At 42.4% G+C, this 15,496-nt stretch overlaps 1 protein-coding gene across 1 annotated transcript in view; it reads left to right on the top strand.

Annotated features, from left to right (window-relative positions):
* The window catches only part of LOC109895575 (MAM domain-containing glycosylphosphatidylinositol anchor protein 1), a 410,076-nt gene that overhangs the window by 202,273 nt on the left and 192,307 nt on the right, over positions 1-15,496 (top strand). The window contains exon 5 of the mRNA XM_031830541.1: positions 2,124-2,320. Coding sequence (XP_031686401.1) covers positions 2,124-2,320 — 197 coding nt within the window. The remainder of the gene's footprint in view (positions 1-2,123; positions 2,321-15,496) is intronic.

Raw genomic sequence — 15,496 nt, 5'->3', positions numbered from 1 at the left:
GATCCAATGTTGACCTAAATGACTAATGATGATAAATACAATCCACCTGTGTGTAATCAAGTCTCGTATAAATGCACCTGCACTGTGATAGTCTCAGAGGTCCGTTAAAAGCGCAGAGAGCATCATGAAGAACAAGGAACACACCAGGCAGGTCCGAGATACTGTTGTGAAGAAGTTTAAAGCCGGATTTGGATACAAAAAGATTTCCCAAGCTTTAAACATCCCAAGGAGCACTGTGCAAGCGATAATATTGAAATGGAAGGAGTATCAGACCACTGCAAATCTACCAAGACCTGGCCGTCCCTCTAGACTTTCAGCTCATACAAGGAGAAGACTGATCAGAGATGCAGCCAAGAGGCCCATGATCACTCTGGATGAACTGCAGAGATCTACAGCTGAGGTGGGAGACTCTGTCCATAGGACAACAATCAGTCGTATATTGCACAAATCTGGCCTTTATGGAAGAGTGGCAAGAAGAAAGCCATTTCTTAAAGATATCCATAAAAAGTGTTGTTTAAAGTTTGCCACAAGCCACCTGGGAGACACACCAAACATGTGGAAGTAGGTGCTCTGGTCAGATGAAACCAAAATTGAACTTTTTGGCAACAATGCAAAACGTTATGTTTGGCGTAAAATCAACACAGCTCTTCACCCTGACCACACCATCCCCACTGTCAAACATGGTGGTGGCAGCATCATGGTTTGGGCCTGCGTTTCCTCAGCAGGGACAGGGAAGATGGTTAAAATTGATGGGAAGATGGATGGAGCCAAATACAGGACCATTCTGGAAGAAAACCTGATGGAGTCTGCAAAAGACCTGAGACTGGGACGGAGATTTGTCTTCCAACAAGACAATGATCCAAAACATAAAGCAAAATCTACAATGGAATGGTTCAAAAATAAACATATCCAGGTGTTAGAATGGCCAAGTCAAAGTCCAGACCTGAATCCAATCAAGAATCTGTGGAAAGAACTGAAAACTGCTGTTCACAAATGCTCTCCATCCAACCTCACTGAGCTCGAGCTGTTATGCAAGGAGGAATGGGAAAAAATGTCAGTCTCTCAATGTGCAAAACTGATAGAGACATACCCCAAGTGACATACAGTTGTAATCGCAGCAAAAGGTGGCGCTACAAAGTATTAACTTAAGGGGGCTGAATAATTTTGCACGCCCAATTTTTCAGTTTTTGATTTGTTAAAAAAGTTTGAAATATCCAATAAATGTCGTTCCACTTCATGATTGTGTCCCACTTGTTGTTGATTCTTCACAAAAAAATACAGTTTTATATCTTTTATGTTTGAAGCCTGAAATGTGGCAAAAGGTCACAAAGTTCAAGGGGGCCGAATACTTTCGCAAGGCACTGTATACTGTACTCTTCGATCTCTTGAAGAAGAGAAGCCATCTAACCATACAATCTTTCCTGGGATAGTGGTCTGAAACCAGTGTGTTTTATTTTCGGGATAACAGTAAGGCTAATAATGAATAGCCATTTTTTTTGTAGAGGTTGATAAATGTTCTGTTATGGAAAATCACGTTTGACATTGTTTGGTGGACATTACAAACTTTAGAAGCATTTGTAAATGGGCGGACTGATTTTTAGCCCAGTAGGCTTTTGGGCGCAAAATTATCATTACCTGGCTAATAATGGGGGCCTCAAGGAAAAACATTGACCAATGTCAGGGCCTTGAGGAAAAATGGTCCGGTGTGTTCGGTGGGCCGCCCCAATTTCTAAACCTCGGATACACTACAAGCTTGCATTTCCTACAGTGCAGAACAATTCCTGCAAAAACAGGAACATCAAATGAAGAACTGGCATCTGTAGAGGACTGCTCCTACAGCACATAAAACAGGAAGGTAGCCAAAATGACCCGAGTCATGCACGGAAACACACACACACATTTTCCTGCCACACCTATATGGGCTGGTAACCCTGTAGTGTAGATATTTTCCTGATTCATTTGTGGAGTGTCTCAGTAATGTATAAGGTACAGTAGGTGGAGACTGCGTAGTGCAGTCTAACCATTCTGAAGAAGGTCTTTACATAACCTTGGAGTTTTGCATAGTATTTGGATAAACATATTATTGATATTGACAAAGTGTGTGTGTGTGTGTGTGTTTCTAGACCTCGACAAACCCGTGCTGACAGTGCACCAGACCATCAGTGATGTGCGCGGGAGCTATTACCAGGAGAAGACGGTGTTCCTGCGCTGTACGGTCAACTCCAACCCCCCAGCCCGCTTCATCTGGAAACGTGGCAACACGCCCATAGAGCAGAGCAAGGATACCGGAGTGGACATCTACGAACCGCTCTACACACAGGTACTGTAAGAGGACCAAACACAAGCACACAAGTTCACACTTCAAATTCAGCACAACCCATAGAACAGTATGGACAGAGGATCACGGCATACACATAAACATGCACACACAAATGAACCACAACCATAGAAATAGATATAGGACTCATCTTTGTACCTGTGCCATTATGGCATCTGTGACCTCTCCATTTTTAAGTAGTCAATTTTCTTATTTTGTGTTTGAAAAAAGGGTGGGGCTAATATTGGTTATTTACCTCCACCTGCAGTACTGGGGTCCTGTACCAAATCTTGTCATTAATGTATTGTAGCCACTAGATGGCGGTGAAATAGCTTAAAGCCATTTACAAACTATAGGCAACCCAATTTACAATATGAAGAAGACAGTGCTCGGATCATTGGCTGATCGCTCCCAACAAATAGGAATCCCCACCCTGTTGACTACTTTAAAATGCTGGAGGTCTTAGGTCTTCAATGGCAATGCCCGTGCTAAAATGGGTTATATCCATCTAGTCCTTTTATATATCTCTATGACCACAACCCGTAAGAGAAAGCAAGCACAACAGTGTGCTTCTACGAGCCACTCTACACACAGGTATTGGTTGTATGAGGGAAACACACGTATACACCATATATAACTGGGTAAAACTGTCAATCTATTGTGAATACACCGTAGTTGTTCTGCCAGTGCCAGGTGGCCCTTCATTGTGTTTATGTTCACACTTCACCTCAACCCATAGCACAGCGCAGAGATACAGCCTCCCATAGATGGGCCTAATCACAAACATACTCATGCTCACTCATCACATCATATTGGACAAAGCAAGGATATTGGAGTGAATGTCTTTGAACCGCCATGCAGACAAGTATAGGCACACACACTAACATTCCAGACTAAACGTAACACACAGTACAGCAAGCATAACGTAGTAGAACATACTTTGTATACCAAACACAGACCTTATCCATGTGATGTGTTCATCCTTGAACACGTCACACTATGCACACATACACACAAGTTGAGATGACTATACTGCCTGGAGTTACCCTGGATTGTAAAACTGTCATGGTCAAAACATATTGATACAACAGTAGCTAGGACGGGGAGAAGTCTGTCCATAATAAAGTGCTGCTCTGCATTCTTAACAGCACTATCAACAAGGCAGGTCCTGCAGGCTCTAGTTTTGTCGCACCTGGACTACTGTTGAGTCGTGTGGTCAGGTGCCACACATAAAGGACCAAATTGCAATTGGCTCAGAACAGGGCAGCATGGCTGGCCCTTGGATGTACACAGAGAGCAAACATTAATAATATGCATGCCAATCTCTCCTGGCTCAAAGTAGAGGAGAGATTGACTTCATCACTACTTGTATTTGTATTGACATTTTTTATGCACCGAGCTGTCTGTTTAAACGACTAGCTCACAGCACAGGCACCCATGCATACCCCACAAGGCATGCCACCAGAGGTCTCTTCACAGTCCCCATGTCCAGAACAGACTGGGTGGTGCACAGTACTGCATAAAGCCATAACTACATGGAACTCTATCCCACATCAGGTAACTGATGCAGCAGTAGAATCAGATTTAAAAGAACAGATAACAAATAAATCTTATGGAACAGCAGGGACTGTGAAGCAACACAAACATAGGCACAGAAACATGCATACACACACATGATAACATTTACACATACGTACATATGGATTTTGTGTTGTATATATGTGGTAGTGGAGTATGGGCCTGAGGGCACACACTATGTGTGTTGTGAATTATGCAATGAATGTATTCTAATATTTTTTTAATTGTATAACCTTATTTTTGCTGGACCCCAGGAAGAGTAGATGCTGTCTTGGCAACAGCTAATGGGGATCCATAATAAATACAAATATATACAGTATACGTGTGTGTGTGTGTATATACAGTGGGGGGAACAAGTATTTGATACACTGCAGATTTTGCAGGTTTCCCTACTTACAAAGCATGTAGAGGTCTGTCATTTTTATCATAGGTACACTTCAACTGTGAGAGACGGAATCTAAAACAAAAATCCAGAAAATAACATTGTATGATTTTTAAGTAATTAATTTGCATGATATAAGTATTTGATCACCTACCAACCAGTAAGAATTCCGTCTCTCACAGACCTGTTAGTTTTTCTTTAAGAAGCCCTCCTGTTCTCCACTCATTACATGTATTAACTGCACCTGTTTGAACTTGTTACATGTATAAAAGACACCTGTCCACACACTCAATCAAACAGACTCCAACCTCTCCACAATGGCCAAGACCTGAGAGCTGTGTAAGGACATCAGGAATAAGATTGTAGACCTGCACAAGGCTGGGATGGGCTACAGGACAATAGGCAAGCAGCTTGGTGAGAAGGCAACAACTGTTGGTGCAATTATTAGAAAATGAAAGAAGTTGAAGATGATGGTCAATCACCCTCGGTCTGGGGCTCCATGCAAGTCTCACCTTGTGGGGCATCAATGATCATGAGGAAGGTGAGGGATCAGCCCAGAACTACACGGCAGGACCTGGTCAACGACCTGAAGAGAGCTAGGACCAGAGTCTCAAAGAAAACCATTAGTAACACACTACGCCGTCACGGTTTAAAATCCTTGCAGCGAATGCAAGGTCCCCGTGCTCAAGCCAGCGCATGTCCAGGCCCGTCTGAAGTTTGCCAATGACCATCTGGATGATCCAGAGGAGGAATGGGAGAAGGTCATGTGGTCTGATGAGACAAAAATAGAGCTTTTTGGTCTAAGCTCCACTCGCCGTGTTTGGAGGAAGAAGGATGAGTACAACCCCAAGAACACCATCCCAACCGTGAAGCATGGAGGTGGAAACATCATTCTTTGGGGATGCTTTTCTGCAAAGGGGACAGGACAACTGCGCCGTATTGAGGAGAGGATGGATGGGACCATGTATCGCGAGATCTTGGCCAACAACCTCGTTCCCTCAGTAAGAGCATTGAAGACGGGTCGTGGCTGGGTCTTCCAGCATGACAACGACCCGAAACACACAGCCAGGGCAACTAAGGAGTGGCTCCGTAAGAAGCATCCCAAGGTCCTGGATTGGCCTAGCCAGTCTCCAGACCTGAATCCAATAGAACATTTTTGGAGGGAGCTGAAAGTCCATATTGCCCAGCGACAGCCCAGAAACCTGAAGGATCTGGAGAAGGTCTGTATGGAGGAGTGGGCCAAAATCACTGCTGCAGTGTGTGCAAACCTTGTCAAGAACTACAGGAAACGTATGATCTCTGTAATTGCTAACAAAGGTTTCTGTACCAAATATTAAGTTCTGCTTTTCGGATGTATGAAATACTTATGTCATGCAATAAAATGCAAATTAATTACTTAAAATTCATACAATGTGATTTTCTGGATTTTTGTTTTAGATTCCGTCTCTGTGTACCTATGATAAAAATTACAGACCTCTACATGCTTTGTAAGTAGGAAAATCTGCAAAATCGGCAGTGATTCAAATACTTGTTCTCTCTACTGTATATGTATGTGTATATATATGTGTATATACTGTATATGTACATGCACACAGCACTTCATCTGTTCACAGGTTAAAAATCACCTTTGAAAATCACCTCACATTCCACTGTCAAAGCTGAGCCTCTCTTCTCAAATCACAAGGCAGCAATATGTGGAATATGTCACGTTAGTACAACAATTGAAAAGCATCCAACAATATAGCTGTGGGATAGTCCATTTTTTTGCCAGTATACCCTTAAATGGACTTCAAGGTTCAGCCATTCAACAGGGACTATAGCAGCTTCTGCAGTGGGACTCAATGCTTACAGACAGCAAATCACAGATTCTGGTTGCAAACAGCACACACACGCACACAAGCAAACTCTCTTTCATACAAACATACACACACAGGCAGCTGTTAAACTCTGAGTCAGTCAGTACACCATCAGGGTTGGTTCGGTTACATTCTAAATGTAATCCGTTTCAGTTACCTGTCCAATATTGTAATCATTAATGTAACTTTGGATTACCCAAACTCAGTAAACGTAAAATGAGTACTTTTAGATTACTTTCCCCCTAAGAGTCATTAGAAGACAAAAATGAATATTACCAATTACCAATTGAACGGCATCTATTGTAAGACAAATGTACTTTAGAGTTTACTGGCCATAAATGGATGTTGCATTTTTTGCATTTTGCATTTTGCATTTATGGTTATGTAGGCTTCTAACCCATTGTTTTTTACTTCAGTACAGATAATACAACTATTAGGCTATCTATTTAGATTTTTTTAAAGTCCGATTTCCAGACAGTCCAATTAATTAAATACCCCTTGATCTTCAACAAGAGGACTTGTTTTACCTGAACAAAAATGAAGGACCTATTAGCCTACGATGTTTTTGTCATGGGAGGACTGATTGGGCTCATTGCTTCAAAACATGGTTGAAAAAGAAGTGCTACTCTCATGGAATGCATTTGCAATATTTATTTCTTTATTTTCTTATTTATGTATATGTATTATTTACGTTTTTGTTGGTGACACCATAGAATTATGAAATTAAACACTTAATTTAATAGCCCACCCAATCTACCTACCTCATCACCGTATTGTTTTAATTGACTTTTTCTGATCTTTTGCACACCAGTATTTCTACTTGCACAATCATCATCTGCTCATATATCACTCCAGTGTTCATTTTTTTTTAGAGGGTGGATCAGCTTAATATTGCGGAAAGAATGTTGCTTCCATGTAATCATTTCCAATCCCCCATATTTTTTGGGTAAATATATATATCCATACACGCATGCATACATATACACATATATACATACACATACCTATATAGACATACATACTTTTTTAAAGAATATACCTTTATTATTATTCCCCGCAAACCCTACCGCCGATCCCCCAATTGGAGTAAACTAATAAACACTTCTGCTTTTACTTTCAATTTATACACATTTTACAGACACAGTCTACTTTACAATAGTTCTCTCTTGTTTGTTCTTAGTCCTTCCTCTATTTCTGACGTCCATCCAGTTTGTATTTGTAATTATGCTATTTCACAGAAGTTCCGAACCTATATACATTTTACAGATCCCATATGCTTTACATTGTTTATCTAGTTATTAGTCCCAGTGTTAATTTGCTAAACTGTAATTACTTTGCTACTATGGCCTATTTATTGCCTTAACTCCTCACTCCATCTGCACACACTGTATATAGACTTTCTTTTTTTTCTATTGTTATTGACTGTACGCTTGTTTATTCCAGGTGTAACTCTGTGTTGTTGTTTGTGTCACACTGCTTTGCTTTATCTTGGCCAGGTCGCAGTTGTAAATGAGAACTTGTTCTCAACTAGTTTACGTGGTTAAATAAAGGTGCAATAAATAAATATCCATATAGCCCGTCGGCTACACCACAGCTGTCGTCCTTACCTTGAAGCGTTTATTCAAGTTGGTCATATAATATTTTATCCCGACAGCAGTCGCACCATTGGAAGACATAGGCTTTCACTATAGCCTACAAAATCATATGCCTGCTCTTTTCCCGCAATCCATCAAATGCATTTGGTGTGTCGTCATTGTGGTCTCTGACTCGTGGTCAGACTCGCTCATCCGGAACAAACTTAAACTTGGCATTTTTTCAATGCTGATTCGAATGTCATTAAGAAAAACGGAAAGGTGTCATCGTTTTTTCCCACACAAATGTCTATGCGTCTTGTTATTCCCTTAAAAGGGGAGATGGATCTCAGGCCATCACTTCTAATTCACCGGTCAGAGAATCCTGGAAGTGATCATCACATTTTTCAAAGTATCTGACATCTGATTACAATATTTTAGCTGGTAACGTAACAGATGACTCCCCGACCCGATCTAGCTACTAGCATTGTTTCCTCTGTTCTCCTTTAATTGAAATAGCTGTATGGTCTGCTACAAAGGGCCACCCTGAAAGCACAATTAGCCGGAGTAGCTCTTCCCACGCTACGACAGTGGAAGAATGAGACAGGAAAAATCCCACTCAGTCAGCCAAGCCTATATCCCAAATGGCACCCTATTCCCTTTTTATTGCACTACTTTCGACAAGGGCCCACAGGGCTCTGGTCAAAAATAGTGCATTATGTAGGGAATAGATTGTCATTTGGGACGCACACCAAGGCATAGACGGGTGGAATAGGCAGCCTTGGGAATGAAGTATGAACTAGCTTATCTGGGAATCATTATTGGAGTAGAGTTTGAAAAGCTCTATGTAGTTCTATGGACTGCAGAGACAGATGAAGCGAGGGGGGAAGCGAGAGAGCGAGATAGTGAGAGAGGATGGACGGAGAGGGGAATGGAAAGTGAAAGATATATATGGGAAAAAAAGATGGATTTGCATAATCTATGGATTATTTTGACTATAGCAAATGCTCAGATGAAACGTATTGTGCTATTTATCACAGACTACTTTATGTCAAAGGTCTCTTATGACCGAAAATAACTTCTAGACATCAGGACTGCGATTACTCACCATAGACTAGCAGAATCGGTTTTCTTCTTTCACGTCTCTGACGAGCCCGAGGCGGAGGATATACGGCTACCTCGGGAACAGGCCCTGACCCCAGTGATCTGCGTGAAGAGGAGGAGGAGAAAGAGAGACCGGAGGGTGGGCTGCCTTCTGAGGAGTAGGAGGCAATCGAATAAACCCCCACTCCCCACAATTCTGCTCGCAAACATGCAATCTTTGGACAATAAAATGGAGAAGTTATTGGGAAGATTAAACTACCAACAGGACATTAAAAACTGTAACATCCTATGCTTCACGGAGTCGTGGCTGAACGAAGACAATATCGCCATACAGCTGGCTGGTTATACGATATACAGGATAGAACAGCGGCGGCGGTCTATGTATTTTTGTAAACAACAGCTGGTACACGATATCTAAGGAAGTCTCGAGCCATTGCTCGCCTGAGGGAGAGTTTCTCATAAGCTATAGACCACATTACCTACCGAGATAGTTTTCATCTATATTCTTTGTAGCTGTTTACATACCACCACAGTCAAAGGCTGACACTAAGATAGCAATGAATGAGCTGTATTCCTCCATATTCAAAAAAGAAAATGCTCACCCAGAGGCAGCGCTCCAAGTAGCTGGGGACTTTAATGTAGGGAAACTTAAATCAGTTTTACCTCATTTCTATCAACATGTTAAATGTGCAACCAGAGCGAAAAAAACTCTGGACCACCTATACTCCACACACAGAGATGCATACCAAGCTCTCCCTCGCCTTCCATTTGGCAAATCTGACCATAATTATATCCTCTTGATTCCTGCTTACAAGCAAAAATTAAAGCAGGAAACACCAGTGACTAGATAAAAAAAAGGTGGTCAGATGAAGCAGATGCTAAGCTACAGGACTGTTTTGCTAGCACACACTGGAATACAATGGAATTGAGGAGTCCACCACATCTGTCATTGGCTTCATCAATAAGTGCATCGATGACGTCATCCCCACATGACCGTACGTACATACCCCAACCAGAAACCATGGATTACAGGCAGCATCCGCACTGAGCTAAAGGCTAGAGCTACCGCTTTCAAGGAGTGTGACTCTAACCCGGAAGCTTATAAAAAATCCCGCTATGCCCTCTGACAAACCATCATACAGGAAAAGTGTCAGTACAGGACTAAGATCGAGTTGTAGTGCACCGGCTCTGTGAGCAGGGCCTGCAAACCATTACAGACTACAAGGGAAGCACAGCCGAGCGCTGCCTAGTCTCAGGAGCCTACCTGACGAGCTAAACTACTTCTAAGCTCACTTCGAGGCAAAAACCACTGAAACATGTATGAGAGCACCAGCTGTACCGGAAGACTGTGTAGATCACTCTCTCCGCAGCCGATGTGAGTAAGACCATTGGTCAACAACAGGTCAACGTTTACAAGGCCACAGGGCCAGACAGATTACCAGGACATGCACTGCGAGCTTGCGCTGACCAACTAGCAAGTGTCTTCACTGACATTTTCAACCTCTCCCTGTCCGAGTCTGTAATAACAACATGTTTTAATCAGACCACCATAGTGCCTGTGCCCAAGAACATGAAAGTAACCTGCCTAAATGACTACCGACCCGTTGCACTCATGTCAGTAGCCATGAAGTGCTTTGAAAGGCTGGTCATGGCTCACATCTACACCATCATCCCAGAAAGCCTAGACCCACTCCAATTTGCATACCGTCCCAACAGATCCACAGATGATGCCGTCTCTATTGCACTCCACACTGCCCTTTCCCAATTGGACAACGGGAACACCTACAGTTGAAGTCGGAAGTTTAAATGTAATTGGCTAAGGTGTATCTAAACTCAGTTTTTCACAATTCCTGACATGTAATCCAAATAAAACTCCCTGTCTTAGGTCAGTTAGGATCACCACTTCATTTTAAGAATGTGAAATGTTAGAATAATAGTAGAGTGATTTTATTTCAGCTTTTATTTCTATCATCACATTCCCAGTGGGTCAGAAGTTTACATACACTCAATTAGTTATTTAGTAGCATTGCCTTTAAATTGTTTAACTTGGGTCAAACTTTTCAGGGAAGCTTCCAAAGCTTCCCACAATAATTTGGGTTTATTTTGGTCCATTCATCCTGACAGAGCTGGTGTAACTGAGTCAGGTTTGTAGTCCTCCTTGCTCACACACGCTTTTTCAGTTCTGCCCACAAATGTTCTATGTGATTGAGGTCAGGGCTTTGTGATGGCCACTCCAATACCTTGACTTTGTTGTCCTTAACCATTTTGCCAAAACTTTGAAAGTATGCTTGGGGTTATTGTCCATTTGGAAGACCCATTGGTGACCAAGCTTTAACTTCCTGACTGTCTTGAGATGTTGCTACAATATAGCTATTTTGTGAAGTGCACCAGTCCCTCCTGCAGCAAAGCACCCCCACAACATGTTGCTGCCACCCCCGTGCTTCTCAGTTGGGATGGTGTTCTCCGGCTTGTAAGCCTCCGGCTTGTAAGCACCCCCCCCTTTTCTCCAAACATAATATTGGTCATTGTGGCCAAAAATATATATTTTTGTTTCATCAGACCATAGGACATTTCTCCAAAAAGTACGATCTTTGTCCCCATGTGCAGTTGCAAACCGTAGTCTGGCTTTTTTAAATAGCGGTTTGGAGCAGTGTCTTCTTCCTTGCTGAGCGGCCTTTCAGGTTATGTCGATATATGACTTGTTTTACTGTGGATATAGATAATTGTGTACCTTTCTCCAGCATCTTCACAAGTACTTTGCTGTTGTTCTAGGATTGATTTGCACTTCTCTCAACAAAGTACGTTCATCTCTAGGAGACAGAACTCGTCTCCTTCCTGAGCGGTATGAGGGCTGTGTGGTCCCATGGTGTTTATACTTGCGTACTATTGTTTGCACAGATGAACTTGGTGCCTTCAGGCATTAGGACATTTCTCCCAAGGATGAACCAGACTTGTGGAGGTCTACAATTTTGTTCTGATGTCTTGGCTGATTTCTTTTGATTTTTCCATGATGTCAAGCAAAAAAGCACTGAGTTTGAATGTAGTCCTTGAAATACATCCACATGTACACCTTCAATTGACTCTACTGATGTCAATTAGCCTATCAGAAGCTTCTTAAGCCATGACACAATTTTCTGAAATTGTCTAAGTTATTTAAAATTACAGTCAACATAGAGTATGTAAACCTCTGAACCCTCTGAAATTGTGATACAAGTGAAATAATCTGTTTGTAAACAATTGTTGGAATAATTACTTGTCTCATGCACAAAGTAGATGTCCTAACCTACTTGCCAAAACTATAGTTTGTTAACAAGACATTTGTGGAGTGGTTGAAAAATGAGTTTTAATAACTCCAACCTAAGTGTATGTAAACTTCCGACTTCAACTGTATGTGAGAATGCTATTCATTGACTACAGTTCAGCGTTCAACACCATAGTGCCCTCCAAGCTCATCAATAAACTAAGGACCCTGGGACTAAACACCTCCCTCTGCAACTGGATCCTGAACTTTCTGACGGGGCGCCCCCAGGTGGTAAGGGTAGGTAACAACACATCTGCCACGCTGATAACCTCAACACAGGGGCCCCTCAGGGGTGCGTGCTCAGCACCATCCTGTACTCCCTGTTCACTCATGACTGCACGGCCAGGCACGACCCCAACACCATCATTAAATTTCCCGATAACACAACAGTGGTAGGCCTTATCACCGACAACAATGAGACAGCCTATAGCGAGGAGGTCAGAGATCTGGCCGTGTAGTACCAGGACAGCAACCTCTCCCTCAATGTGATCAAGACAAAGGAGATGATTGTGGACTACAGCAAAAAGAGGACCGAGCATGCCCACATTCTCATTGACGGGGCTGCAGTGGAACAGGTTGAGAGCTTGACGTTCCTTGGTGTCCACTTCACCAACAAATTAACATGGTCCAAGCACACCATGACAGTCGTGAAGTGGGCACAACAAAACCTTTTCCCCCTCAGGAGACTGAAAAGATTTGGCATGGCTCCTCAGATCCTCAAATGGTTCTACAGCTGAACCATCGAGAGCGTCTTGACTGGTTGCATCACTGCCTGGTATTGCAACTGCTCGGCCTCCAACCGCAAGGCCTCCAACCGCAAATTGGATGCAGTCTATCACAGTGCAATCCGTTTTATCACCAAAGCCCCATATACTACCCACCATTGCGACCTGTACGCTCTCGTTGGCTGGCCCTCGCTTCATACTCGTCGCCAAACCCACTGGCTCCATGTCATCTACAAGACCCTGCTAGGTAAAGTCCCCCCTTATCTCAGCTCGCTGGTCACCATAGCATCTCCCACCTGTAGCACACGCTCCAGCAGGTATATCTCTCTAGTCACCCCCAAAACCAATTCTTTCTTTGGCCGCCTCTCCTTCCAGTTCTCTGCTGCCAATGACTGGAACGAACTACAAAAATCTCTGAAACTGGAAACACTTATCTCCCTCACTAGCTTTAAGCACCAACTGTCAGAGCAGCTCACAGATTACTGCACCTGTACATAGCCCACCTATAATTTAGCCCAAACAACTACCTCTTTCCCAACTGTATTTAATTTTAATTTATTTATTTATTTTGCTCCTTTGCACCCCATTATTTTTTTATTTCTACTTTGCACATTCTTCCATTGCAAAACTACCATTCCAGTATTTTACTTGCTATATTGTATTTACTTTGCCATCTTGGCCTTTTTTGCCTTTACCTCCCTTCTCACCTCATTTGCTCACATTGTATATAGACTTGTTTATACTGCATTATTGACTGTATGTTTGTTTTTACTCCATGTGTAACTCTGTGTCGTTTTATCTGTCGAACTGCTTTGCTTTATCTTGGCCAGGTCGCAATTGTAAATGAGAACTTGTTCTCAACTTGCCTACCTGGTTAAATAAAGGTAAAATAAAAAATAAAATAAAAAAAGGCACTACAGAGGGTCATGCGAATGGCCCAGTACATCACTGGGGCCAATCTTCCTGCCATCCAGGACCTCTATACCAGGCAGTGTCCGAGGAAGGCCCTGAAAATTGTCAAAGACTCCAGCCTCCGTAGTCATAGACTGTTCTCTCTGCTACCACACGACAAGCGGTACCAGAGCGCCAAGTCTAGGTCAAAGAGGCTTCCAAACAGCTTCTAACCACAAGCCATAAGACTCCTGAACATCTAGTCAAATGGCTACCCAGACTATTCACATTGCCACCCCCCCCCCCTCTACACCACTACCACTCTCTGTTGTAATCTATGCATAGTCACTTTAATACTGGTAGTACATACTACCTTAACTAACCGGTGCCCCCACACATTGACTCTGTACTGACACCCCCCTGTATGTAGCCTCCACATTGACTCTGTACCAGCACCTCCCTGTATATATTGTTATTTTTTTACTGCTTCTCTTTAATTACTTGTTACTTTTATCTCTTATTCTTATTCATATTTTGTTTAAACTGCACTGTCGGTTAGGGGCTCTTAAGTAAGCATTTCACTGTAAGGTCTACTACACCTGTTGTATTCGGCGCATGTGACTAATAAAATGTCATTTGATTTGTTTTGAAACCAATTCAAATGTTTAAATAGTGTCAGGATTTTATGTCATCATCCTGGTATATGGCGTATTTCATTGGCCCTGGGGTCATCCTGATAACATTTTCAGCTGAATGCCGACTTCTCCTCTCAGGTAGGGATGAAGACCGGGACAAATTCCCATTCTTTGACCGAATGTAACAACAACCTCAGCAGGGCCCTCCTCCTCATCACTGGATTGTTCCACATCGGTTGTTTCTTGGTCTGGATCATATTCTGTGTCTTCAAACTCTGACACTTCCTCCTCTAATGCATTTTCACTGTCAGTTTCTTGGCCTCTCTCCTTCTCTCCGGTGTCATAATCAAAGATATGATCAAGAGCCTCACATACAGTATATCATTAGGTCATTGTGCTGCCACAGAATGAATTGTGAGCAAGTCCTCAAAAAAGCTTTATATACCAGAGCTGCGAGAAAAGTTCTATATATTACTGAAACAATGTTGCGGTTGTTTGTGAGAATGCAAACAGGTTTGGTTCCCATGGGGGAAAGAATCTATTGGGGAAAGGTTCCCGTGGAAGCCAGAAGGGGTGTGTGTGTGTGTGTGTGTGTGTGTGTGTGTGTGTGTGTGTGTGTGTGTGTGTGTGTGTGTGTGTGTGTGTGTGTGTGTGTGTGTGTGTGTGTGTGTGTGTGTGTGTGTGTGTGTGTGTGTGTGTGTGTGTATGCTCAAACATACATGCATGTGGGGGTCTGGGAGAGGAACTGTGTCCATCTGATGAATGGGCATGTGCCTGAACTCAATTTTATACACTAATTGTAGTCTCACCCATTCATTTCTAATGACCAGTAATTTTTGATCGGGAACACCACAGGTGTACAAAAGTTCAACAAAACACCCAAAATGTTATGAAAATCATCAAAATGTGTTTTGTTTGTTCACAGGCCCTTTGTGGACATTGTCATGGAACCTTATGACAATCAGATTAAATTAACAAAATTTTTCAGAGAGAAAATTTGACAGGGACACAGCAGGAGGGTTAAAAGTGCATTTAGAAATGTGCCAACAGGGTATTTATGGTGTGTGTCTGAGATTGTGTAAATATACTGTGTGCTTGTGTTTTTGTGAAGATTATTCACATGCGGTCAGTGAGGG

Source organism: Oncorhynchus kisutch, linkage group LG8 (genome assembly GCF_002021735.2).
Source record: "Oncorhynchus kisutch isolate 150728-3 linkage group LG8, Okis_V2, whole genome shotgun sequence".
NCBI classification, from domain to species: domain Eukaryota; kingdom Metazoa; phylum Chordata; class Actinopteri; order Salmoniformes; family Salmonidae; genus Oncorhynchus; species Oncorhynchus kisutch.
The sequence above is the reverse complement of the archived record's forward strand: the minus strand, read 5'-3'. Positions and strand labels throughout refer to the sequence as shown.